The sequence below is a fragment of the Oenanthe melanoleuca genome, chromosome 3 (genome assembly GCF_029582105.1).
Source record: "Oenanthe melanoleuca isolate GR-GAL-2019-014 chromosome 3, OMel1.0, whole genome shotgun sequence".
NCBI classification, from domain to species: domain Eukaryota; kingdom Metazoa; phylum Chordata; class Aves; order Passeriformes; family Muscicapidae; genus Oenanthe; species Oenanthe melanoleuca.
In genome coordinates this window covers 22,306,245-22,331,156 of record NC_079336.1, presented here as the reverse complement: position 1 = coordinate 22,331,156, position 24,912 = coordinate 22,306,245, and the positions used below count along the sequence as shown (strand labels likewise).

The following is a 24,912-nucleotide window of genomic DNA, read 5'->3' as shown; positions in this document are numbered from 1 at the left end:
TTGAGCAGGTTTTTTCGTATTTTTTTTAAATTCTGACTTGTTTGTCACCCAGAAGACACAGATTTTAGACTATGGTTGCTTCTGCATCTTCTTGTTTGCTCTGGCTTTAGGAAGGGTGGCTGGCCTTGCCAGGCCCTAGCTGCTAGACTCAGCCATGAGCTGGGAAGTTTTATGTGAGTGTCTCCATCACCATCTGCAAGAGCTTAAAACACAGTGTAAGGACTGGAGGAGAACACAAGTATGAGGGAACACCACCAATATAGAGTAGCAGATCCTTACATAAAGACTGAGAGAGATGACACTGAGCAAGTCAGAAAGGAGTACTGCATTTGTTTGCTCAGTTAAAAATGAGGAGTAAAATAATAGTAATGCAGGTAATCACAGAAAGGCCACTGTGTTTCAGTGTAGATCATTGCCCTGCTAATGCATGAGTTGTTGCACCTGCCTCTACTTTCTTATAGGTTAAAATTGTGCATGGCTGTAAGTAATTTTTAGATTTGATGGTGTCAGACCACTTGTCATGTGAGTTTAAATAGTAAGAGCTCTGTGGCCTAGTTTCATCTGGAATAATTGTCTTCTTAGTAGCTGGTACAGTTCTGTATTTTGGCTTTAGTATGAGAGTAGTGTTGGTAACACATTGATGTTTTAATTGTTGCTGAGCAGGGTGTGCTCTTAATCAAGGACTTCTCAGTGTTCCATGCTCTGCCAGTGAGCAGGTATGTAAGAAACCAGGAAGAAGTACAATTAGTACAGCTGCCCCAAACTGGCCAAAGGGATATTCCATGCTGCAGAATGTCATGGTCAGTGTGTAAACTGAGCGGAGTTGGCTGGGAGGCTCTGATGGCTGCTCAGGGATGGTCTGGGCATCGGTTAATGAGTGGTGAGCCACTGTATTGTGCATCACTTGTCTTTCTTGGGTTTTATCCCTCCCTCTCTTTGTTATCTCCCTTTTCATTATTGTTGTTGTTGTTATTGTAATGGTTAATTTTAGTTCATTTATTAAATCTTCTTATCTTAACCCACAGGCTTTACCTTTTTCTGTTTCTCTTCCCTATTCCACCAGATCTCTAGAGGGGTGACCAAGCAGCTGTGGGGTGTCATTTAGCAGCTAGAGTCAAACCATGACACTCTGTTGTCTGGTTTTGCAGCCTTCATTAGGTTCCCAGGTAATTTTCCAGAGGCCATACCCAGTTCTCCACTTTTACTTGACAGGTTCCCAGAACCTCTAACTTCTTTATTCTTTTTTTAGCTGTTTCAAAGCCATCATCATCTCTCTTTGAAGCACACAAAAGCAGGCTGCAAGTCTGGACATGCCTTGCAGAATAAAAATAATATGCTTTGGTACTTCTTTATATTGATTTCTTGTTCTATCACCACTACTAAGTGGTTGCATTATGGTGCAGGAAGGGACTGCTAATGTTGTTTTCAAATGTTTCTCTTTTTTTTTTTTAAATCTTTCTTAATTGGCTCATACGTTCTAAATTCAGTGCTGGACTTGTTTAGATCAGAGACTCAAATCTAAACTCTAGGTGAACAATTGCAGAGCTATGATGAATTTCCAGTTGTGCAGACTGAATACTTCTTGGTTTCACAAAACGCGTCAGCCTCGAACGATGCATCAGCTCAGGTATCGGTTGCTTATAGCACAGCCCAGTTTTCTAAGCATTTGTGGGATTGACTTTGTGTCTTAAAATACACATTTAGGAAGCTGTTAAACTACAGTTTTGCATCCTGAAGGATGAGAAACAGAGATGTTTCTCTGTGAGAGCTCAGTAACGTTGCCAGATTTTAACTACATTTTACAGTCTGTGAAAAACAATCATCTTGAAGTGTTTTATTTACATTCTTTAGTCTTGTCTTGCATTCAAAGGAGAGATGCATGGCCTTGGAAGGAGCTTTGAACCTGCAGTGGTTCAGTGGCCAACTGCACATGTGAAGAAGCCTAGGAGAGATGTTATGTAGTTTTCCACCCCTCTCCTTACTTAATTTTTTGTTTCTACACCTTTTTGCACTTTCATATGTTTGTCTGTATCTATTTTTCAGTATTTTCTTTTTAAAAGTCTTACCCAACACCCTGAAGGGTTGTTTTGCAGAAGAGAGGAGCAAGGCTGGGTTTTGCACCGAACCAGTGAAGAAGCTCTCATCAGCCTTTGGTGGTTCTGGCACATCCTCACTTACAGCATCGTTGCTCTTTTAAGATTCTCTACCAAATTCCCACCTAAGCTGTCAGTCATTAACATGAGAGTAGAATATTAACAAAGGTTTTTTGTTAGTTTTTCATTTTTGTTTTTTTTTCCCTACCCTTATTCCCCCACCACATACCAGTTCCAGTGTGGGGATATGAACTTGAGCATGTAACTCCCTGGTCAAGAATAATAGGTCTGTTTAATTGTCCTTTCACTCCTGTTTGGTTTAGAGATGACACATCTATATGGGAGGGCTTGTATTACACAGAGATAAAAACATTGTGGAAAAATAACCTCCAACTACAGGAATCTGATAGTTGAAAAGTTGCTTAATGAAAGAGTTTTTTGCACAAAAACATGTTTTCCTTTTGGCATACAGTAAAAATAGAGATGTGGTGGTGGTGAGATTCCAGAGGGGAAGACTCAGAGAGCTGCTGACTGAATAAGCTATTTAATTGCCTGAAGCATTATTCTGTACCCTACACAGTTTGTACAAAATATGTATGAAATAGGTACACTCAGAATGTACAGGGTTTACTTGCTGAGCAACTTTTAATATGTTGACATTTTTATAATTAATGTGCAGAGTCTTAATATAGAGGCTGAAGAGCACGTCTTTTGCCCAGAGTTTAAAGAGTTGCTTTACAGGTGTTGCTGATGAAACACCACTTGATTCTGTCCTTTCATCCTGGCAGAACATGAGCACTTATAAAATACACTGTAAGTTAGGTTTTTCACTTTGCTGCAGTCAGCATTGTTTCTATGTGTAAATCACTCATTGCATAGTGATGTGTTTTTCTTGTTTAACAAATTTAATAATAAGCTTTGGGCATCAAGTAAAAAATATTTGGTATTATCAGAAAGTCAGACTTCCCACTGAAGTTTAGTCTTGGGCTACTGTGTTCAAGTTGTGTCTCACATCACTAGTAAGGTTGTTGTTTGATGTTTTTGATGTTTCTTACAGCATAACATGTTTTTTATAGTATAACATATAAGGCTGAGAATTAAAGGAGATTCTTCCCCTCTGTCTTCAAGGCCCTCAGCTGCAGGCTGGCCAGGGTGTAGCAAGAGGTTTTGGTCATATTCACTGTCTGCTTAGCTTTTTATTTCAGTCTCTTTCTGTGTATATATTTTCATTAGCACTGTTTCTGTTGGAAACTTAGCTGTGTTTAGATTGAACAAAACATTCAGATTGCCTTTTCTTGAAATAAACATTTTGTTGGTTCTTCATACATTTGGTCTCTTGATGGTTAACTTTTTCCCCCTTCCCCCTATCTGACCTGCCTTGAGACCATCCTTAGTCCTGCACTTTTCAAGACAGAAACAGGCTTAAGACATCCTAAAATCATTCATAGCTTAATCAAATCAAGGTTGGAGGTTTTTTTGTTGGTTTTTGCTTTTTACAGTGAAATAATCCATCAATTCATGCTGTTAAAATTATATTTAAGAAATCTTCTGAGTTGGCTGTGTGTGATTTATCCTGTATGATCATTTTTTATTTTGGGCTTTCTTTTTTCTGCAAATTTTTTACATTCTTATATGTAAAATTATGATTGTTCAGTGCATTATATTTTAGCCTCCTCTTAATTGCATTTTAGAGTTCTGCATTAAACATTTACATCTTCCATTTTGTTTGTCTGTTTCATTTGCCTTTCTTTGCTCTGGTTCTTTGCTGGGTGCAGTGCTGATGGCTTTACTATCTTCAGCCATGTAAGACCTGGCTTGGTTGGTCGGTTTCTTTGGGGCCACCTCAGTTTTTCCAGGTTCCTTCCACCCAGGCAGGGTGGAGAGTAGGGAAGGAATGAAAGCAGCCTTGCAGCAATGTCAGATCTGTTCTTGTCTGTTCCTTGTTACTGCACACACCCTGGGTATGGCTGTATAGATGGGTTATATGGTTATGGTTGTATGATTACGGTTATAGAGGGGACCAGGCTGAGTGGAGAAGCTAGAAAAAGGATCAGGTGATGTGACAGCCCTGAGCCTGAGGGTTACGGATGGGCATGACCTGGCACCACAACTGGATGGATGGAGATGCTTATCTTTAGAAATTAGTAAGTTGCTGAAGATGTTGTTTAAGAGACTTTGCACATAGAGTGAGGCAGAGGAGGCATGTCTGGTGCCCCCTTTTCTAGGGGACTGCTGCCCTGCAGAGAATGGGATAGCTACAGGGTTGGGAAGGAAACCTGTTGCCTGCTCTTTGGGTGGATATGGTTTTTAAAGTCACTGTATTTAAAGCAGATATATTACATCAGGTTAAAGTGCTGACCCTGCCATTGCTTTAGTGCTTGTGGAAGTATGAAGCAAATGTAACAAAACCTACTGCTTCTTGGTACTGGAGCTGGGGATTCAGTTTAGCTGTGTTCTTCCTTGGAACAGATTTTAACAGCAGCAGGGTTTTCACTGCGCCGAGAATTTGATACCTCTTATTGAAAGAAAAGAGTGGCTGAAATTTGGAGGAGAGGTACTCATTTTCCTAGAATTCACTGCCTGACTTTTGCAGGTAACTGAAGCCTTTGTATTATGAGCTTTCAGAAAACATCTTGGAAATTGCCAGATATGTGGAGTTTTTTTCCTCCAGTAGTCTATTTAAAGTTCATAGAAAGAGTAAGTGGTAAGATCACATGCAGCTGTATCATTACAGAATTATCTTTTAATTGTTTGGCTGGTCTTTCTACCCTTATAAGAAATAATAAAATGTAAGAAACCACAGTACTTGCCTCCTGAAGCAGGGTCTTTTGATCAAGTAGCAGGTACCAGTGCTTTCTTTTCTAACTACTCCAGGAGTCAGTCATCTTTCACGGGTCTTTGTCACAGCACCTTAAAACTTGCTGATTTTCAGCAGAAGTTGGTTTGAAATGGGTCTGGTGCAGGCAGGGATGTTCAGCTCCTCAGGACTCACCAGGCTTTTCAGCCCTGAGCTTCTGTAACAGAAATGCCATCAGCTGGCAGCATGGTTTTGGCAGCATTAACAATTTACAGATGTGTGAAGTGTTGTACAAGAAGGGAGAGGTGCGGGGGAGTGATCTGACAAATGCATCTGCAAGAAATCTCCTGTCTCTTTGTTTTCTATCTCTATTCTGGGACATGTTGTCTTCACTTTGAGTACTCCTTGTGCATCCTGGGCAGGAACAAGGTTAAAACTATCATGTTAGCACCTTTATTCTTTAGAAAGGCAGTTCAGTCTTAAAGGTAGTTGATTTTCTGAATAATGAGCCTATTTATTTTTTTACTGTTTTGAAGGTAGGTGGTTTAACAGGGCACATGGTGGTAAGGATTCTGTCCTGAGTAGCACAATGCCATGGCATAACACTAGTACCTAAAGTAATTTTTGTTCTTCTTTTAATTCTCAGAATGAAGGGGAAATGAGGAATTTTTTTTGTACCTTCTTCTATTTAAAGCCAGCTGTCATTCATACTTGCCTGACTTCTGTTAGTACTGTTTACTTATGCATGATGGTACAATCTAGCATGATGTTTAGCAATGAAGGTGCCAAGTATGCAGCCACACAGGGTCTTACAGGTGTACAGCCAGAACATAGAAAAGTTTTAAGATTGACTTCCCATAGCATGACTGACTGCATAAAGAAATGGCAGCAAGGCAATGTCTGGGGTGCATTTATAGTGCCAGTATGCATCCTTTCTTCTTTTAGGTAAAAGTATAGAAATTCTCTTGTACTGAGGAATGTAACTTCTTCAGTATATTGCATGTAATTTTGTGTGCTAGGGCTCACCAGAGAATTTCAGCTCTCCCACAGCACTCCAGGTACAACCCCACAAGCATTGGAAATAGAGTAAGCACACAAATAAATACTTACCATACTGTAACTTGCCTAATGGTGACTTGTTTGTGTGCTTTTTCAGTGTGATCTGGTTTCCAAAACACAAGTGTCCTCCAAAAGGTGTCAGTTACCCACCTGAACACAGGGGTTGTGGTTTCACATCTTAGCAGGGCATCTTAATTCAGGTTTTATGTGCACTCTTCTCCCTGTACAAGTCAGATTTGCATGGTGTAGCATTACCTTTGTGACTGTCATGCTCAGCTTTCATGGTCTTCCAATTCCTGCACTTTTTATTGGGTTGTACCTAGTCAGCATGAGAATCTGAGATAACTTCTTTACAGCTAAATCTTGTTCACAGGATAACTGCACACAGCCATTTTTTGCTTTGTACAGTGTTTAACATGTGCGGGAGAATTTTAAGTACTTTTATAGATTAGATGGCAAACTTTCATGTGTCAAGCTATGAAACGCAGGAATTATATATCTCCATACTTTGAATTTTAGTCTTAAGATATCCCCTGGGTTCAGAGCTTGGTGTAGGATTTTGGCAGGAGGAGTGGGCAGGTGGATGACAAGTGTTCCTCGTGTTCAGATTTGGTGCTGTAGGTGCAGGTGTTGGAGGAAATGAGGGACGTGTGGAGGGACAGTCCCACTTGTCACTCTTTTTTTCCTACTTCTTTTTAAATTTTTTTATGCAATTATGAGGCATGGGCATTTAAAGGAAACATAAGTTGAAGCTTACTGTCTTGAGTACACAGTGCTCTTGAATGTAATGGTCATGCAAGGCTGGGCTTCTCCATCCTTTGTCCTACTGTAGTCTTATTGGTTCTGTTGTTAAAAAATGCAACGTTTTGACCAAGAAGGCTCATTAAAATAGGCTTTGGGGACTGTAACTTTATTGTTCTCCTGTGGAAGTATAAAGTTGGTTTGAGACAGAGATTACAGGAATCCCGTTGTTAAAGGACAGAAATTTTTATGACTTTCTTGCAGATGGCTTTGGAATAAAAGAAATGAGACTAGAAATGAAAGGTAAAATCCTTATGGTCTTCTGGACTTAGCTTTTTTCCCTTCGTCTTCTCAACTCTCTTTAGCTTCCCAGGCTTCCTGAAGCTAATTTTCCATTGTGAGCTGCCACTAACAGTGTTATCACAGAATAAGCTGAGGTGAAATGGTCCCACAAGGATCATCAAGTCCAACTCCTGGACCCTGCACAGGACACCCCAAGAGTCACCCCACATGCCTGAGAGCATTGTCCAAACACTCCTTGAGCTCTGTCAGGCTTGGTGCTGTGACACTGCCCTGGGGAGCTGTTCCAGTGCTCAGCCACCCTCTGTGTGAAGAACCTCTTTCTAATATCTAACCTACACCTCCTCTTACAGCTTCAGGTCATTCCCTCAGTCCTGTCAGTGTCACCCCAGAGCAGAGATCAGGGTCTGCCCCTCCTTCTCCTCTCACAAGAAGCTGTGACTGCAGTGAGGTCTCCCCTCAGTCTCCTCCAGGCTGAACAGACCCAGTGCCCTCAGCTGCTGCTCATGCAGCTTCTCCTCAAGGCAATTCACCATCTTTGCTGCCCTCCTTTGGATGCTCTTCAATAGTTTAATATATCTTTCTTACATTGTGGCACCCTGAACTGCCCCCAGCACTGGAGGTGAGGCTGCCCCAGCTCAGAGCAGAGCAGGACAATCCCTCCCCTGGCTGGTGATGCTGTGCCTGATGCACACCAGGACACACTTGGCCCCCCTGGCTGCCAGGGCACTGCTCATTTGTATTCAGCTTGTCATTAACCAGGAGCTCTAAGTTCCTTTGTTTTCCCAATTGCAATACCAGCACAGCTTTTGTAAAAAGATGGAGCTTCAGATTCAAGGAGTAGCTGTTAATAAACACTGCCCATAGTGTTTTGGGAGGGGGATTTTGGAGCAAAGCTGTCTAGCCAACGCTGTGCTTGGGCTTTCCTTAAAAGTGTCAACTTCTTCTTGTGCCATGTACATATTCTCCCTGTTTCCATCTAACCTAGTTTGCTACAGACATTCTCTTCTGTTTCAATTTAAAAAAAAAAAAAATTAAAAAGGGAAACTGTTGTTAAACCCTAGGCAGAAGTTCTCTGCAGTGTCAATGCTGTATATTACAATTAAATCAGTTAAAATAAACCTGCATGCTTTGCTTTTTCTTCCTCCACATTTTATTTCTGTAAATACTCCTTCAGGCTTTACTGCATTGCTCTCACAGCACCAGGCTGTAAGCTAGCAGTGCTGAGGTGGTTTCCAGTATTGCAGTGCTTGTGTATGGGCACAATGTTTAAGCATAGAATATACTCCCTTGAACACTTTATTGCAGGAAAATGCTCTTGTGGAAAACTATAGTGCTGAGTGATGCCAGATCTGCTGCTGCTGAGGGGCTTGGCAGCATGAAATGTCCTTGTTTGTAGATGGATGCTGGATGCATCTTTCTGGCATGTAGAGGCAGTCATGAAGCATTTTCCTCTGATTCTTAGTACTTCCATGGGTATGTTTGCCTGCTTGCTTCCAACTTGCTCTTCCTGCTGGGCCATCACCCCTAGTGTTTTCCTTCTGTCTGAAGTCATCCCATGCCATATCAAGAACTTTGAGTACAAGGGGATGAATGTTGTGTGAGTGTTCTAATCGTAGGACAGTCATATCCTAATTTGAGCTATTTTAGATCTGTTGCAGGTGTAAATAAAATTGTAAGGACCTATTATTTCTCTTAACTTGCCTATCTGAAGATCATTAGATTCTGATTTCATGAGATATTGTGTACTGAGTGCAATTAGTCATTCTGTTTTGCAGTATCCTTTCTTGTATTTATTTCTATTCTGTAAAATACTTTATTACCACATCTCTGTTTATGTAATAAGGTAACCATTACTGAAGGATTTGAGGGAATGGAATGACAGGAGAAGTAATGTTATGAAATTACCACCTTATATATACCTCTGCCCAAAGTCTTCCTTTACCCCACGCATTTTCAAATGGTTTGAAATCCCACTGAGGTTAAACTGTTTGAAACTTTGTCCCACACTTGTTATGCTTCCCTGAATTTTATACAAATGATTTATATCTAGACTTCATTATGCTGGTGCTGCTGGTGAGTGTGGAAGCTCAGCACTGTGGGTCCTGATGTGTCAGCAGCAGGCTGGAAGGTTTGCTGCTGATGCAAGGAGGCCAAAAATCTGAATCACATTGCTAAAGATAGAGATGCAAAATAAAGTTTAAAAATAGCTTCTTGTATTTTAACAAAACTAAAATGCAAAATGTGCAACTTATCCTTCACCTGGTTTTCCATAAAATAAATATATCTACGCTTTCAGATCAAGATGAAGGCCTTTTTATTGCTAACACTAAGCATGGCTGGGGCCTAAGAGAGTATTCAGAAAGGGAAGAAAAGGGTAATCTGGAGTTGGCAGGAAGTTAAAGGTAAAGGGAACACATTCAAGGGGCAGCTAAGGCTTGGGGAATAGAAAGGAGAAACTGGGCAGCTTTGGCAAATGGACAGAAAGCGACAGCTTTGATTATCAGTGCTGTCTTCCAATTCTCAAGCAGCTGAGCGTTTTCAATTCCATTGCATCTACAAAAGCAAACAGCAGTGTGATGGTTGGGTTTTTGAAGGAGGCATAGTTTGTACTTCTGGAGGAGGAAAAAGAGGAGTTACCTCTACAGTGGCAGGGACTGGGAAACATTACTTTAAAGAGAAAACACAAATCAAGATTTCCAAAAGCCAGTGCCTAAATTTAGGATTCAAAGTCCTAATTTAAGAACAGAGAAAGTGGCTGGTTTCCAAAAAGGCTGAGCAGCCAGGCCTGACAGCACATTTCTCTCAGAAGCCAGAACAATTATTTAGATTCCTATTTTGGGGATTTTATTGGAACGCAAGTTCAGGCACTTAGCTGCGAAAACTGGGATCTGTTTCATAGAGTTCTTGAGCAGCAGGGTGAGAGCTGGAGGCTCCTTCTGAAAGGGAGCAGGCTCCCAGTGCTTTGAGCTTAAAATGGTTTTTTTTTGTTGTTGTTTGATTTGGTTAAAAAGGGTGCCATGGGACAGAAAGCAAACCTTTATATTTTTGTGCATCATCTTTACACCTGGAAAGTTGCTCCAAGAAGAAACTCAAGAAACACCATCAAAATGTGATGAAGAATTCTTAAATTACTTCATAGCACAAAACCTCTAGAATGCATTTTCTGGGGAAAGCATTGAAAAGAATTTCCTTTAAAGGGCAGAAGCTGGTTGAAGTCCTCCAGTATGTAGTAGCCATTTCCCCAGAGTAGTTATGTCCATTAGAAGAGCAGGCTGTCAATGCTGGTAACCTGTATGAAACATTTTCTGTAAATAATTTTTAAAAACATATTGCACAAGAAAAGCATGTTTCTTTGTAGGCTTTGAACTGTATTTTTGATTGCCACACAAAGAAGCACCAGGGCTATCCATGCCTGGGCTGAGCAGTAGGGCAGAGCTTCACATCTTCTGCCCAGATATTTGGGTGGCTGCTAGAGCATGTTTGTCTTAGCTCATAGTGCTGGAAATGAACCCAGGATGCCAAATGATCTGTGGATGTCCAAAAAAACCTGTCTGTCAAAATCCAGAGGATTATTGAAAATGTATTTTAATGATGTTGCTCAATCTTGTTGGGGCAAGATGCAAGTTTACCCTTTGTTATGTTTGTGTTGCAGAATTAAAATCCAGTAATTTTGTTTGTTTAAAGCATCAGATAGGGAGTTTTTTCTAGATTGGATATTTGGACTTGAAGGAGTGAAATGTCTTCCGGATTGTAAGCCTGAGTCTTTGTAACCTGTAAGCTTCCAGTCTTTGATTCAATTTTCCCTGGTCAAGTGCTTTCCTGCACTGGTAAAATTTGGTGGCAGAGAGAATGATTACTTTTTCCATTGCAGAAAAGCAGGTGAGTCAAAAATAGCTGGTGTCTATAGAGGTACATGTTCTAAAAAGTGTTATCTGGCCTAATTTGGTCTTTTTTTTTTCCAACTGTGGGTATTGAATAAGGCTATGGATGTTGTTGGTCATTTTCTATAAGGCCTTTGACAAGGTCCCCCACGACATCCTTCTCTCTAAATTGGAGACATGGATTTGATGGGTGGATTGTTCACTGAAAAAGGAATTGGTTGGATGAATGGTCAGCGATTCAGAGTCCTGATGGACAAAGTGGTGTCCCTCAGGGTCTGTAATAGGACCAGCACTGTTTAATGTCTGTCAGTGACAGGGACAGTGGGATCCAGTGCACCCTCAGCAAGTTTGCCAGCAACACCGAGCTGAGTGGTGTCATTGACATGCCTGGGGTGCCATCCAGAAGGACCTGGACAGGCTCAAGAAGTGAGCCTTGGGATCCACATGAGGTTCAACAAGGCCTGGGGAAGTCCACAACAATCAGTATGGTTTGGGGGATGAAGGGTTGAGAACAGCAGCAGCTGAGAAGGACTTGGGGGTGCTGGTAGAGGAAAGCTGGCAATTTGTACTTGCAACCCAGAAAGCCAGTTGTGTCCTGGGGCTGCATCAAAAGCAGCATGGTCAGCAGGATGAGGGGATTCTGCCCCTCTGCTCTGGTGAGACCACACCTGGAGTGCTGCATCCAGCTCTGGGATCCTCAGCACAGGAAAGACATGGACACATCAGAGTGGATCCAGAGGAGGTTAGAGAGCTGGAGCACCTCTCCTATGGAGAGAGGCTGAGAGGGTTGGAGCTGCTCAGCCTGGAAAAAAGAAGTCTCCAGTGAGATCTTAGTGTGGCCTTGCAGTACCTAAAAGGGGCCTACAGGGAAAATAGGTACAAACTTTTTAATAGGGTCTGTAGTGTTAGGACAAGGGACATTGGTTTTGAATGAAAAGAAGGCAGATTTAGACTGGATGTAAGGAAGAAGTTTTTTCAGTTCAGGCTTAGAAATGCTGAACAGGTTGGTCACAGAGGTGGTAGATGCCCCATGCATGAAAACTTCCAAGGCTGGATGACACTCTGAGTATCTTGAGTGGAAGATGGTGGAGTAGTTGCCTAGATAAGATTCAAAGGTCACTTCCAAACCAAACCATTCCATGAATCTGTGAATAGTGTGCGGTGTCATGGGATGACTTGTAGGTAAAGGAGCATTGCTGCTGATCTGCTCATGTATTCAGTGAGCTGCAGAATTTGCTTACTTTCAATATTAGGAAATAGGCCAATCAGAGTGTTTCAAATGGCTACTGGTTTAATTTTTCTGGGAGTCGATGTTTCTCTGAATTGGGAAACTATTCTAATTTAAAAAGAGCCCTTGTAGTTGCTGCTGTTGAAGCAGTGTTTAATGTTGTGTGGCTGTTGGCAGGAGACTTGATGCATTTTCACATGACCCCCTCTGGAACAAAAGCAGATTGTTTCCTTCTGTTTTTCTGTTACACAAATGAGTTCCTTTTGAAACAATTTCTTTTTCTGCAAATTCTGGAAATTGACACCAGGAGTAGTTTTTCCTTTGCTGTGTCTTACAATCTGCTGTCTGATAATGCTGGCACAAAAAGCTGCTTTGGGGTACCAACCCAAAAAAGCTGAGACCTCTTCAGAGAGCCTCCTCCTCTTGGGGAATGAGTTTTTCTTCCAGTTTTGTGGAGGGCTTCAGTGTGGACTTTGGTTTCTTACTGTCTTTTCTATAGCTAGGCAGAGTTTCTTTCTGGTTTTTTAGTTGTTTCATTTACATACATGTGTTTTTAGCGTCCAGTAAATGTAGCAATACATTTAGCAAGCCAGTTCAGGAAAGAGTTTTTTTTGTGTTATTTTAGAATAACAAACCTTTGGTTTTGTACTAGCTTCTGCCATCTGAAGACTTTGCCTGAGAGAAGCAAAGCTGAACTCAGATCAGATTACTGGCTGATGCAGTTCTGCATAACTAGACCAATTAGTACTGGATCAAAAGAGCAAGAAATTAAGTGAGGATCTCAATAAAATGAATTATCTGCCAGGGAGTGGGTTTCTTGGCGATACTTAATAACTGACAAGCTAAAAAAAAAAAGGATGGGGTGACAAAAAAGGTGCTTTCTCTACATATCTTTTTTTCTCCTTGTAATTATATACTCATTTCTCACAGCCTTCCCAATGTTCACGCTTCTGGTGACACAAGTTATATTTCCTTACTCCTAGGACACCAGTGTGCCAGTGCTGTGGCTGTTAACACAAGTGCTCACAGTACCATAACTGGTGAGGTGACATAATCCCAAAAAATGCACTTTCTTCTGAAGTGTTTGCTTACTTGGGCTGGGCTTCTTAAGTCAGAAAATAAAACCAGTATGAATTAGGGCTGCAAAATACTTTCAACACTTCTGGTAATTCTGATCAAACCCTTTTGTTTGTGCCTGGTGACCAGATTCCAGTAATGTTTGTGTGGCTTTCTGTATTCCCATGTGGTATGACACGGAAGGGAAAGTCTCATCTGTGTGTCCCTGAGAGCCCTGCAGGGAACAGTGGGTGGTGTGCGGGCAGAAATCCTCAGGGAGCCTTTCAGCCTCCTCCCTGGGGCCCTGCACTGGGAGGGATGTGGGCTTGTACAGAAGACCACAGAATGGAAATGCATGACCTAAGCCCCTGGTGTTTGCTCGGTCCCATGGGAAATCAAAGTCCCTGCAGGCCTTCCAGCACTGGTTCACAGTCCTGCTTGGGTCTGGACAGAAAGCACAGTTTGAATCCTGCTTGGCTTTTCTTGCTGGACCTGGATGAAATTAGGGTTTCAGTCCCAGCTGACTAGAACCAGGGGATATATAATTAATTTAACTTGGATAAAACAGAAATCTGCTAGAGACGGGATTTTCACAGGTGGAGATATTTCTTTAGGTAGAACTTTAAAAAAAAAATCAACTTTTTTTTCTTAGCAACTACACTACTTGTGTAATTGTTTTGGTTGGTGCTGTGGGTATACTGACAGTTTGTGTTGCTTATGTTATCTTTTCATAGCTAAAAATCGTTGCTAATGTTAGTACTTTAGGAAAGGAGCAGCACCACAAAGAGAAGACCATTCTATTAGAAGTGGATGAAATTTTAATAGTGAAAGTACAGTACAGTTCTGGATAGAAAAGAGGAAATTGGAAGGGTTGGGGTTTTTTGTTTTTTCTTAATCAAGAAGAAAATTACTTCCTCTTCTCTTGAGAACAGCTTTGTGCACAGCTGTCTCTGCTTGTGGACAGTGTTGCTGCTTCGTTCCTGCTTTAACCATAGTGAGGTACCACAACATGCTCCATGTACAGAGCAGGGGCTACCAATAAACAGTGGCTGTGTGAGGAGCTGACAGATGGCATTCGAATCTCTACTAATGTTGGCTGAATTTTATCTGGTAATGTCTTACCAGAAAGCAGTTTCTAGAACTGGAGATGCTCATGCCATGAGATGCTGTGTTTTCTCCCTGGTCTCTGCAGCCCTCTCTGTCACTCGGTGACTGTTGATCTCTTGGTTTTATGGCCTGTTAATCAGAGCTGTAATCAGTCACCTATCTGCAGATGATAGCAGAGCCACTTTTTACTTTTTTCCTCCTTCCCTCCTCTTTCCTAGCTAGCCTTGCTAGTTATTTGAGACTCTTTGTTAAAACAGCTTCATAGTCCTTGTCTGAAAATTTCAATATTGCTGACTTTGTCTCAAAGTTCAGTCCTCCTCCTCACTGAGGGGTCCTTCAAGATGCCAGCTTTTATTTGCATGTACAAAATACAGAATTAGAAAGAACTTCAGGTTAATCTGAACTCATTATTTTAAACTTCAGTGTACCTATAACTATGTTTAAGTACTTCAGTGGGAAATGTAGCTCATATACCAGTGACTCTCTGAGACTAGAATAAGCTTAATACACTTGATATGTATTTATGTACTTGATATATGCTGAGAAAGTCCGTTATGTTTGCTGGAATTTTTGCATGCTAGTGTTTTATTTGTTAGCCCTAATAGAATGTGTTCAGAAGGTTTAGCTGTTTTCCTGAGCGGAAGAACTAACTTTCTCCTTTTCTTTCCTTTTCAGTAGATTGTAGAATGGAACGTATGGATAAAACAATCAATAGTTACTTTGATGTTTGGCTTGGACCCAGAGGTAAGATTTCTCAAAAGTTAACACATAAATAAAACTGATCTTACTAGAATATAAGAAACATTTTTCCTCTAACTTGACATTGACAGGTACTTTCTTTAGCTTCATAAGCCTGACAAAAAGCATCAAAATGCCTGACAGTGTAATAAGAGCCTATTCAGTGCTTCTGATCTTCTGACCTGAAGAGGTCATTTTTCTTACTATCAGTTAAGCTCGTGTTGTTTGTCTCAGTGGGTGCTGGTTTTTTTGGTTGGTTTGTTTTTAGGTTTTTGTTTGGTTTTTTTTTTTTTTTTTGTTTGTTTGTTTTTTTTGTTTTTTTTGGTTTTTTTTGGGTTTTTTTTTGTTTTTTATTTATTTAGTAATAGCTTTTATTCTAAAAAAGCCTCTTCAACTTCCATTTAATTAAATAAAAAATACTCTTGCCTTCATAACTATAGTGCTTCTCTGGAATTTTTCATTAAAAATATCTGTAGTTTTTGGAAAGCACCACTTCTTTGAAACCATACTTTTTTGAAAAAGCAATAGGTTTTCCCCAGGGAAAAACTCTGCAGGTAGAGAACTGCAGTCCTGGTTGGTGTGAGGAAGGCAGAGGCTGTGGAACCAGAACAAGTAGTGGCCTCATGCTGCAAGCTTGGGTAGGATGGTGCAGTTCCACCTGGTTCTGACCAGGGGGATTAAATTACTGCATCCTGCACAGAGTGTGCAGAGCAGTGCTGCTCAGTGGCATGTGCTTTCTTCTTCTGACTGCTGCAATAATGCTTTTTCTCTGTCCCACTCAAGATCCAGTGATGATGCCCCTTCTTTACAGGTGAAAGGCCACAGGAGGTGGAACAAGCCTCTGATTCTTCTGAGTGTGTTTTCTGTTTGCTTTTATTAGTATCTCAGTGTCCTTGTTGCCTCTCTATTCATACTAAATCTGTTTAAATTAGCCTGGATGTTCTGATATATAATATTGCATGTGCTGACATATGGTCTCTATTTGCTGTATGAGAAAAATCATGAGCCATAAAGGTGGCAAATCCAAACAATTCCCTACCTACTTTCCAACCTACAGTTTTAAGGCCTCATTTCTTACATTCAGGATCCATGCATGATTCCTTTAAAATTAAGTCAAGACTGTGAATGACAGCAATATTTGAATTGTTCATTTATAGTTTGGTTAATTTGGCTTCCATACTTTGGGCTGACTAGTGAGAGGAGTGAGATACTGTGCTGTTGCCAGGTATGGACAACACAGTTGTGGTTTTAAAAGGATCACACTAATGTTCCAAACAGTCCTCTAAAATTCTCTGATTCAAGTGGTTTATGTGCTTGTCCTGAGAAGTCAATCTATTTCCAACTGGACAGGTTACTCAGGCGGGACTGGCTGCTCTGTGTTCAACTGCTCATACAAGGACTCCAAAATTAAATTCTTTCTAATAGTACATACATAAGTCTAACTGTGTTAGTATTGACTGGAAAATAATTATCAGGATCATCCACCTGTAGTTATAGAAGTATCTCCTTCACTCCTAGGTGTGACTTTGCTGACTCTAGGAAATAAAGTGTACCATCAGGAAGGGTTGGTTTGAGAAAATAAAGAGGAGAGATTTGTTGAAGCTTTTCTTTATAATTTTGTCTGTGGTATTCAAGTGGGTGACAGTTCTGAATGGTAATGAGTGTTTAAAAATAATAGTGGTAGTAACTTAAGAATCTTTTAGCCTTAGGAAAAGAATTACTTCTGCTTTCTTAAATACGTAAATAAAATGTTGTTTGTACTTAGCAATGTGGCCTTTAATGAAAAGGCTTGCTGCACTTCTTCATCTTGCTTTGGTATTCCAGCACTAGAAGCATTTCGGGTACAGCTATTTTTAGATGTGTTGAATTCTTCTCCTCACAAAATCTAAGTGTTTTGTATGTTTTTGTTGCTTTGTTTCAGACCCCAGGGTAAAAGGATGGCTTCTTCTGGAGAACTATACACCTACCTTTATCTTCTCAGTCTTGTACTTACTAATCGTATGGCTAGGACCCAAGTACATGAGGAATAAGCAGCCATTCTCATGCAGGGGCATTCTAGTGATCTACAACCTTGGACTTACACTGCTTTCTCTGTATATGTTTTATGAGGTAAGAGAAAAAGGGTTGGTCTGGCTTATTTTGCAGTGTCTGCTTTAGTTACGTTGGCTCATGTTGAAAATAATCTGAGCTTCTGAATTCAGGAGGCATCTGCATAAATGGTGCAAGCATTTTCAATGTCACTTCTCTGGGGAGAAAACCCTAATTGTAATGTTACCTCTAAGGATGGTGTGATGCAAGCCTTGCCTTAAACATCCTTGCTGACCTTGGTTAGCAATGTTTCAAATGCACTTTGCTCGGTTGGTGCAAGTGAAGTCCTGATCTTACATCATGAACTTGGCTACTTCAGTAACTTCTCCTTGCTCAATGTGACAGTGGACTGTACAAAGTACTTTGTAGCAGAACTGTGGCTTTATCTGGAGGGCAAAACGTTTTATTTACTTGTGTTTAATCATGCACACACTCCTTGCATCTATTTCTGTAAACTTCCAATAGGTTCTTTTCCATATTCTTGGTTTTGCTGGGAAAGAAAAACCTTGCTGAAACAATGCCATTGTGATTTATCTGTTTCTTTGAGCTTAAAATCTAAACATACAAATGTATTTCAGACTGAATTGAACCTTCTGTGGACTTACTTCCTTTCATAAAAACCCAAAGATATGTAGGCAGTGTAAAGTTTTCCACTTCCCAGAGAGCTCTTTAGCTGCTTTTACTCAGAACTGTATGTTTTTGTTCAAGTGAAAATGAAGAACTATGGTAGTGTAAATAATGATGTGGTCAGAAAATTACTCTTTTGCTTTAATGCACAGAATATTCTGGCACACTTTTAACCAAAGTGTATTTCTTCTTTCTGTAAGGAGATATTTAATTTTCAACATCCTCTTTTCAGTTCTTTCACTACAGTCTTTTCAAATACAATATAGTGCTAAACTACTAATTTTTTTTTTTTTGCATGAGCTTAGAAGTGTAAATAAGCTGCAATTCTCCTTTAAGTTTGTAATTAATTCTGTAGTGTTTTACAAGGTGAGTGTTTCGAGATGAAGTGATTTAAATTCAATATTTTTTCTCTTGTGTAGTGAATTGTCTACTCAAAAATTACTGGGTTGGGTTATTAAAAAATTTGATACTTAATTTTTCAGTTGGGAGCAGTTTTGGATTCAGTAGGTACTTGGAACTACTTGTGTTCTTGATGTGCTTACATTTCTAACCTCCTTGTCCAGAGTGTTATAATCCAGAATAGTGTGTTGATCAGTTTAATTTGTCTAAATGTAGTGTTGATGTTGATGTCCATCTGCATTATTTTATGCAGGTATTTATTTACAGTTATACAGTGATCTATTGTTTTAACCTCCACTTATGTTATTGAGAGTTTACAAGTGCAGACTTTACTTCAGTTGTACCAAGTGTGGCTAAAACTCTCAGGATAGCCAATCTTCTTTGAATACTTGGAATAATACTCAGAGTTTCTAAATTACTGTAATGATCTGTGTTACAAAACCTACTGGTAAGTTTAAACAAGAGAAAATACCTGAATTGTTGATCCTATAAATGCCTTTTTCTTGCTAACAATAAACTGGTTACCAAGGGAGTAGTATTCATTATATGCTTAAGAAGTCCTCCTACTTGTAACCAGATAAATAGCTTTTATATTGTGGAGCAATGACACAACTAAATATATAACTATATATAATTTTATATTATATATTATATATATAATTAAATGCTTTATGTGAAAATGAGTATTGCTCTTAATCTAATATTATCCATATTGAACTTTTAATTAGTATTGTAAATATACCTTCTCCTTGTAAATGAGCACACACAAAGCTAGAGCATTATGAAGATCATTAAACACGAGAGTGGCAATGAAATGTAGTTGGCAGCACTTAGAAACTGGATGTGAGGGCAAGTGATGCTCTGCAACAAGGGACTGATCCCACAAAAATGCTGCAAAGCAGAGAGCCATGCTGGTATGACACCACACTGCTTGGTGTTTGCAGGGAGGGAGAGAGCTGAAGGGCGTAGGGAAAAAATGGGTTCTTGCACCTCCGGTATGTTCTGAAGTACCTGCACAATTACCCTTGTTGATGCACAGCATGTGATGCCCTTGGTTGTAACTCATCAGTCTTGGAAATTTTCCTTTGAAGGATTTGCCATATATCAGTAGCAATTTATAGTACACTTACCTACTTTAAAGAGAGAATGATGTGGAACAGCATTCAGAAAACTTGTGTAACTCCCTATTCTCCTTGTTGGCGTTTTGAGTTTCAGTTGAATAAAAGTTTTTCAATCCTACTGTGAGGAAAATCATAAAATGCCATGATTTATGAACTTGTTTAGTAGCATGTCTGAAATGAAGTTGCTTTAATAGCTTGTGTACAGTACACCTGAAACCCTACTTGGAAGTTTTTCCTGAGTTACAGCTGTGGTGATTCAGGTCATGATTCATAGCATCATAGCTCAGTTTGCATATTCTGTGACCAAAACAAGATGTTAAAGTGAGGCATCCTCCCAACTGGGATGAAAAGGATGACCTAGTTAGTTTTCTGACCTTTATGTCTGAATGATTGTAAGCAATACCATGGGGGAATTTGTCATCATAGAATTTGTGTAACTCTAGGTATTGTCTGCTTTGGTCTAAAATCACTAGAAATCTTAGATTTCCTGAATAGTTTCTCTCTGTGCTTGCTATACTTTTTTTATTTGGCAATTTAATGACTTGGCTGGGTTTTGGTACTCTCAGAGAAGTGGACTACTCTTTCCCAGACAATAGCAGATCTAGGGGAGCTGGAGAGGTTTCTCCAGGCTAATTTGTCATATACTTCAGGAGGACAGGATGTTCTTTAGGGACAAACAATGTTTTATTCTGTAAAAATCTACAGTGCTTGGACTTTAAGGAGAAATAATGCTCTTATGTCTCAGGCAGGGGCATCAAGGGGTGGGGCTTCCTGCGTGGTGTGGTGGAGAAGGTGCCTAGCTGGGACTGGCAGGGGGTTATAGGATATGGGCTGATCACCTGCTGGCTGGCATGGCCACATCTGGAGGAGCTGCAGGAGCAGCTGGAGCAGCAGAGGCACACTGCTTCCCCCTGTGCTGCTGCTCTGTGCTGGGATCACAAGGCATCTTGAAACACTGTGAGTAGGGCCTGTGCCTCTCTGCTTGAGTCTCAGCTGGGTAATTTAGCAAAGAGAAGATGGTGCCAGGTACCCAGTTACACAGCACACACACCTGTGTTATTGTGGGGGAGTTTGTTACCAAAACTGGCCAAGTGGTCTGAAGCACCTGGTCAATGGTGAAGGCTCACTTTCTTAAGTGATCTCTTTACTGTCTTTTTTCTTCATCTAAAAAAATAAATTCCCTACTGAACCTGCCTGAGAAAAGCCTTAGATTTTCCTGATGCTGTAGGAAAAGCCTTAGGAGGCAGGGGACTCTGTGCAGAGGTGCCCTGTCACATGAGCCATGGGTGGCAGCTAGGCTCCTCTTTCCTCCCCTCTTTGTTTCTCCACCCTCCTGAAGCCCTTATCTCTGCCCTGGGGTGACTGCATTCATGTAAAGATAAAGTTCCATATCTGTGCAGGCGTTTGCTTGCTTTGATCAGACGTGAACTTCTGTTTCTCTTTATTCTAATCTAGCTCTGTTTTGAACCTTGTAAACCCATCATGCCTTGACAGCGTGATGCAGTGCTAGGTCCCTTATCTGTCCCTCTCCAGTGAATGTCAGACTTTAGTTTTATCACGAGAAAAAAAACAAAATCCTCCCCAGTAACACCTCTCCTCCACCTAGTCAGACTAGTGTTAGTGTCCTGGCTTATTTTGGTAGCATAGTTGATACAAAAGCATGTGCCACAGCATTTTAAAGAATTCAGCAACAGAATTACAAAATGAAAGCAATAGCAAAAAAGAAAACTTCATTGCAGAGGAGGAAAATGTGGGTTGTTTCAGCACAAATGTGACCTTGAGCTGCAGGTTTTTCCCCTGAGCTGAGGGACTTAACTCTGAGTTTGAGTACTATTTTAATTGGCTTATGAAGGAACTGTCTTTTGTGCTGTTCAGAAACCACGTGAAGTGGTTTACTCAAGTGCAAATGGTTATAATTGGCCTTTTCTGGACATGATAATTTCTTGAGAGAAGTTTTGCCTGTGATTGTTCATCAGTGCCATCAGCAGGCCTGGACTCCTGCCAGCTTGAAGATGGAGGACTTCTAAAGACAGCAGGCAGGGAAGGAAAGGTTGTCTCAAGGTTGTGTTAACAGAGGAGCCACTGCTCTGTTTCTGGGCAAGTTTCAGACCTACTGTACAGTGGTGTAAGGAGGTCTTGGAAATGCTGGTCCAGGGAGCAGACCACAAGTGTGAGCAAGGACTTAAATGCACTGCTAGAAATTTCTGACCCCTTCTTATTGCTTTTGTGGTGGCAGGAAAGCAGCTCCCTGGGGCTGTACACCCGTGCATAATGGAGCCATTTGTGGTCATGTTTCAGAGTCATCTCTTGGTTTTGTTTTCTGAAGCCTTCCAGCATTGATGAAAGCATTGTGGGTGCAAGGAATAGTGGGGCCAGGCAAAGGAGCAGCTGGTTAAACAGGGAAAAAGATTATTTACGTGTTGTATGTTGCACTGAGTAAGGTTTGTGGGCAACAACAGCAGTTTGTGGGCAGCTATAGGCAGTTTTTTACCAATTAGCTCCTTCTGGAAAGTGGGTAATGAAATTATTTTTGTAACTATACTAGCTATTTATGTGATAAAAGATGCTGACATTTCCTACAAATATTGCTTTGCTTATGTCATTTGTGGCTGTGAGAGTATTACAGTTGCTAGCATACAGTAGTATGTTCTCTTGTAAACTTCAGGTTGAGCTGAAGCCACTGCTCATAGCCACCCTGATGTCACTGTCCTTCAGAGAGGTGGGATATATGGAGACACCTTTGCTTGCATTATGCTTTAGGTGGTGAACCTGTACCCTTGGCAGGAAAAGCTCTGTGGATTCACTATGCCTTTACTGGGTAGAAGTTTGTGGAGCAGCATTAATGATGGACGTTGTTTGGATTAATTACAATATAAACAATGTTATTATCCTTCGATTCCTAACACTTCTTTGAACTATGAGAACTGCATGAAAACATCTGTAAGCTTTTAACATGATCACAGCACAATGTGGTCTTCAGTCTGAGGGACTGACAGGCACTTGCAAGACCACACAGTCTTTTCTGCAGTGGCCTGGAAGTGGCTTGGAGCAAAGCTTGCCCTGGGGCACAGCTGGTCCTTTAGCAAGATACCACTTTTAAACTGGTGTCCTCTGCACAGCCCTGCAGCCAGGAGAGAAGTCCTTCTTCCATGGCTGCCTTTCCTTTGTTGCTTGGGTAGGGAAAGTGCCTGGGTCTGCTGCTGATGTGCACGGCTGCCCTGCCCTTGCTGTGGCAGGATGCTACTGATTTATCTCTAATACGAGATACTTCCAGATCTGTATATTATCATATAACTAGATGTACATTTTCTCCCTTAAGTTGTTGCAATAATTCTATCTCAGAAGGTCAAAAATAATGGCCTAGGCTGACTGAGTATTTTAAAAGTTAATTTAGGGGGAAAATGAGGCATGAAAGAAATAACACTGGGGAAAGGTAGATCATTTAAGTGATTATCTTTATTGAACCTTTTAAAATTAACTTCCTGTTCACAGCTCTGAGCAGCATTTAGTCGTACCAGTTATTGTAGTCCTTTAATCAAGTGATCTTTTAAAATGACTTTTAGTACAAGGATTTTCTACTGTGGCTTTGCAATGCTATTTTTTATTCTGTAGATAGATAAGGCCGAAAACATACAACTTCCTTCTGCCTTTCAGATGTTTTTTGAGATACCTAACTATTTTTTATTCACTTGGGAGTTGCCTGAAGTTGTTAAATCCTTTCTTCATGCTATTCCCAAGAGGAAGAACATCATTTTAAACAATGTCCAATGATCCCTTCTGCTGAGATATTAAAGGGGATCTTGTTCATGTCCTTGCACATGCTCCCTCCTCCCATTCTACCCTCAACCTGTCCTACCATCTGTGAAAGGATGAGAACATCCAACATGGATCTTGTTTCTCTAGAGATTTGAGCCAGCCCCTCCACAGTGGACACCCTGTCATCTGTCATGGCTAATGGTTGGTCACTACTCTTAATGTGATTCTGTATATGTTTGAGGTGTTACTTGTTATGCCAGGAAGTCAGGCAGGCAGTGGCATATCCTGCAGAGGAAGTCACTTATATTGAGATGGATGTAATGTGCTTGGTATGAATGAATTACTTAAAAAGATCTTGAAGAATGGCAGTGCAGTGAAACGTGTTATTAAGTGTGAAGGAGAGCAAAGCTGAAAATATGCTCTGCTACGTGGCTGAAAAAACTGTAGTCACATCTCTTGAGTATCAAATTTCTTAAAGATGTAACTCTTTCCAAAAGTAATCAAAAGAAAAATGTATTTACTGAATTTTGGTTATTTACTTTCTCTAACGACCAGATCATCAGCAAAGAAGGAGATTTCTTGAGAAGCTGTGTGAAATATGAGTATGAAAAGGCTCACACTGTGTGGGATAAGTGGGGATAAAATGTTACCTCCTATTTTTATTCTGATATACCCCAAATGGGAGAATTTGTTAATTCACCCTTCACTACAATTCAGTCACTGCTTGGAACTTGAGTTCAACCTAATGCCACCCTCAGGTGCCCAGGATTCTCTTGACACCAGATGTCTGGGCTGAGCCACTGTGGAGTTTTGCAGGTGCCATAGAGTTCAGCCTTTTCCCCAAATAACAATTTATTTTTTTATTTGCTCAGCTGGTGACGGGAGTATTGGAAGGAGGATACAATTTCTTCTGCCAGGATACACACAGTGGAGGAGAGGCTGATATGAAGGTACCATAATTGAGACTTAGAGCTGGTAATGTTTCAAATTGTCCGCTTGAGTGTAAGTGGAGAGCAGAACAGTATTGATTATGCACATTTTGCTTCAACTATAAGGTTTTTTCCTCATTTTGAAGTACAGTGGACAATGCACTGTCAGATGTTCATCTGTGATATATTTATGGTTGGTATTTTTGTGAGTAATTATGTGCAAATTTTCAAGTGGCCCCAGATCAAAAAATGAGGACCTGGTCTTCGGACTCTATCCAACCACCCTGTGTTGAGCCCACCCTTCTCTTTCTGAGATGTGGTGATGATTTCTTCTGGTCACAGTTGTGACCTTTCCTTTACAGACAGCACTGCAGCACCAGCTCTGGTTAAGTATTTTCTCCCAGGACAACCCAGGTGCACAGCAGTAGCCTCATGAAGCAGTCTTTGTCATCCTGTTTTCAGCAGTAGCTATAGATTCGTACCTCGATCTCCCATGGAGAAACCTGAGACAGAAGTGTTACAGAAGATCCCAGCAGTAGATCCCACTACTTCAAGTAGTGCAGGACAGAATCTGGATTCTAATTACCTAGATACCATAAGAGTTGAAAGCCCCCACAATGTGCAATGCTTCTAAAACTTGTTTCCTCCTTTCCAGATCATACGTGTCCTCTGGTGGTACTATTTCTCCAAACTCATCGAGTTCATGGATACCTTCTTTTTCATTTTGAGGAAAAATAATCATCAGATCACTGTTCTGCATGTCTACCACCATGCAACCATGCTGAACATCTGGTGGTTTGTTATGAACTGGGTGCCTTGTGGTCACTGTAAGTACTGGGATATGGTGGGGGAACACCTGCAACAGGTGCTTTGTTTTGGTGGTCTTTTGATCAAACATCTCTGGTCCCTTCAGCTGCAGGATTTTTTTCTGTACCATATTAAGCTGCTTTGCTGAATTGCAACTATTTTAGATGGTTGCAGAAATTAAG

At 40.6% G+C, this 24,912-nt stretch overlaps 1 protein-coding gene across 7 annotated transcripts in view; it reads left to right on the top strand.

Moving 5' to 3' along the window:
* The window catches only part of ELOVL5 (ELOVL fatty acid elongase 5), a 39,174-nt gene that overhangs the window by 7,422 nt on the left and 6,840 nt on the right, over positions 1-24,912 (top strand). For 5 of the 7 annotated variants that reach the window (XM_056487775.1, XM_056487778.1, XM_056487782.1 and 2 more), the window contains exons 2-5: positions 14,941-15,009; positions 16,925-17,112; positions 23,867-23,944; positions 24,579-24,750. In XM_056487775.1, coding sequence (XP_056343750.1) covers positions 14,952-15,009; positions 16,925-17,112; positions 23,867-23,944; positions 24,579-24,750 — 496 coding nt within the window. In that variant the 5' untranslated portion in view covers positions 14,941-14,951. The remainder of the gene's footprint in view (positions 1-14,940; positions 15,010-16,924; positions 17,113-23,866; positions 23,945-24,578; positions 24,751-24,912) is intronic. The other 2 variants (XM_056487776.1, XM_056487780.1) reach the window with 1 other exon arrangement.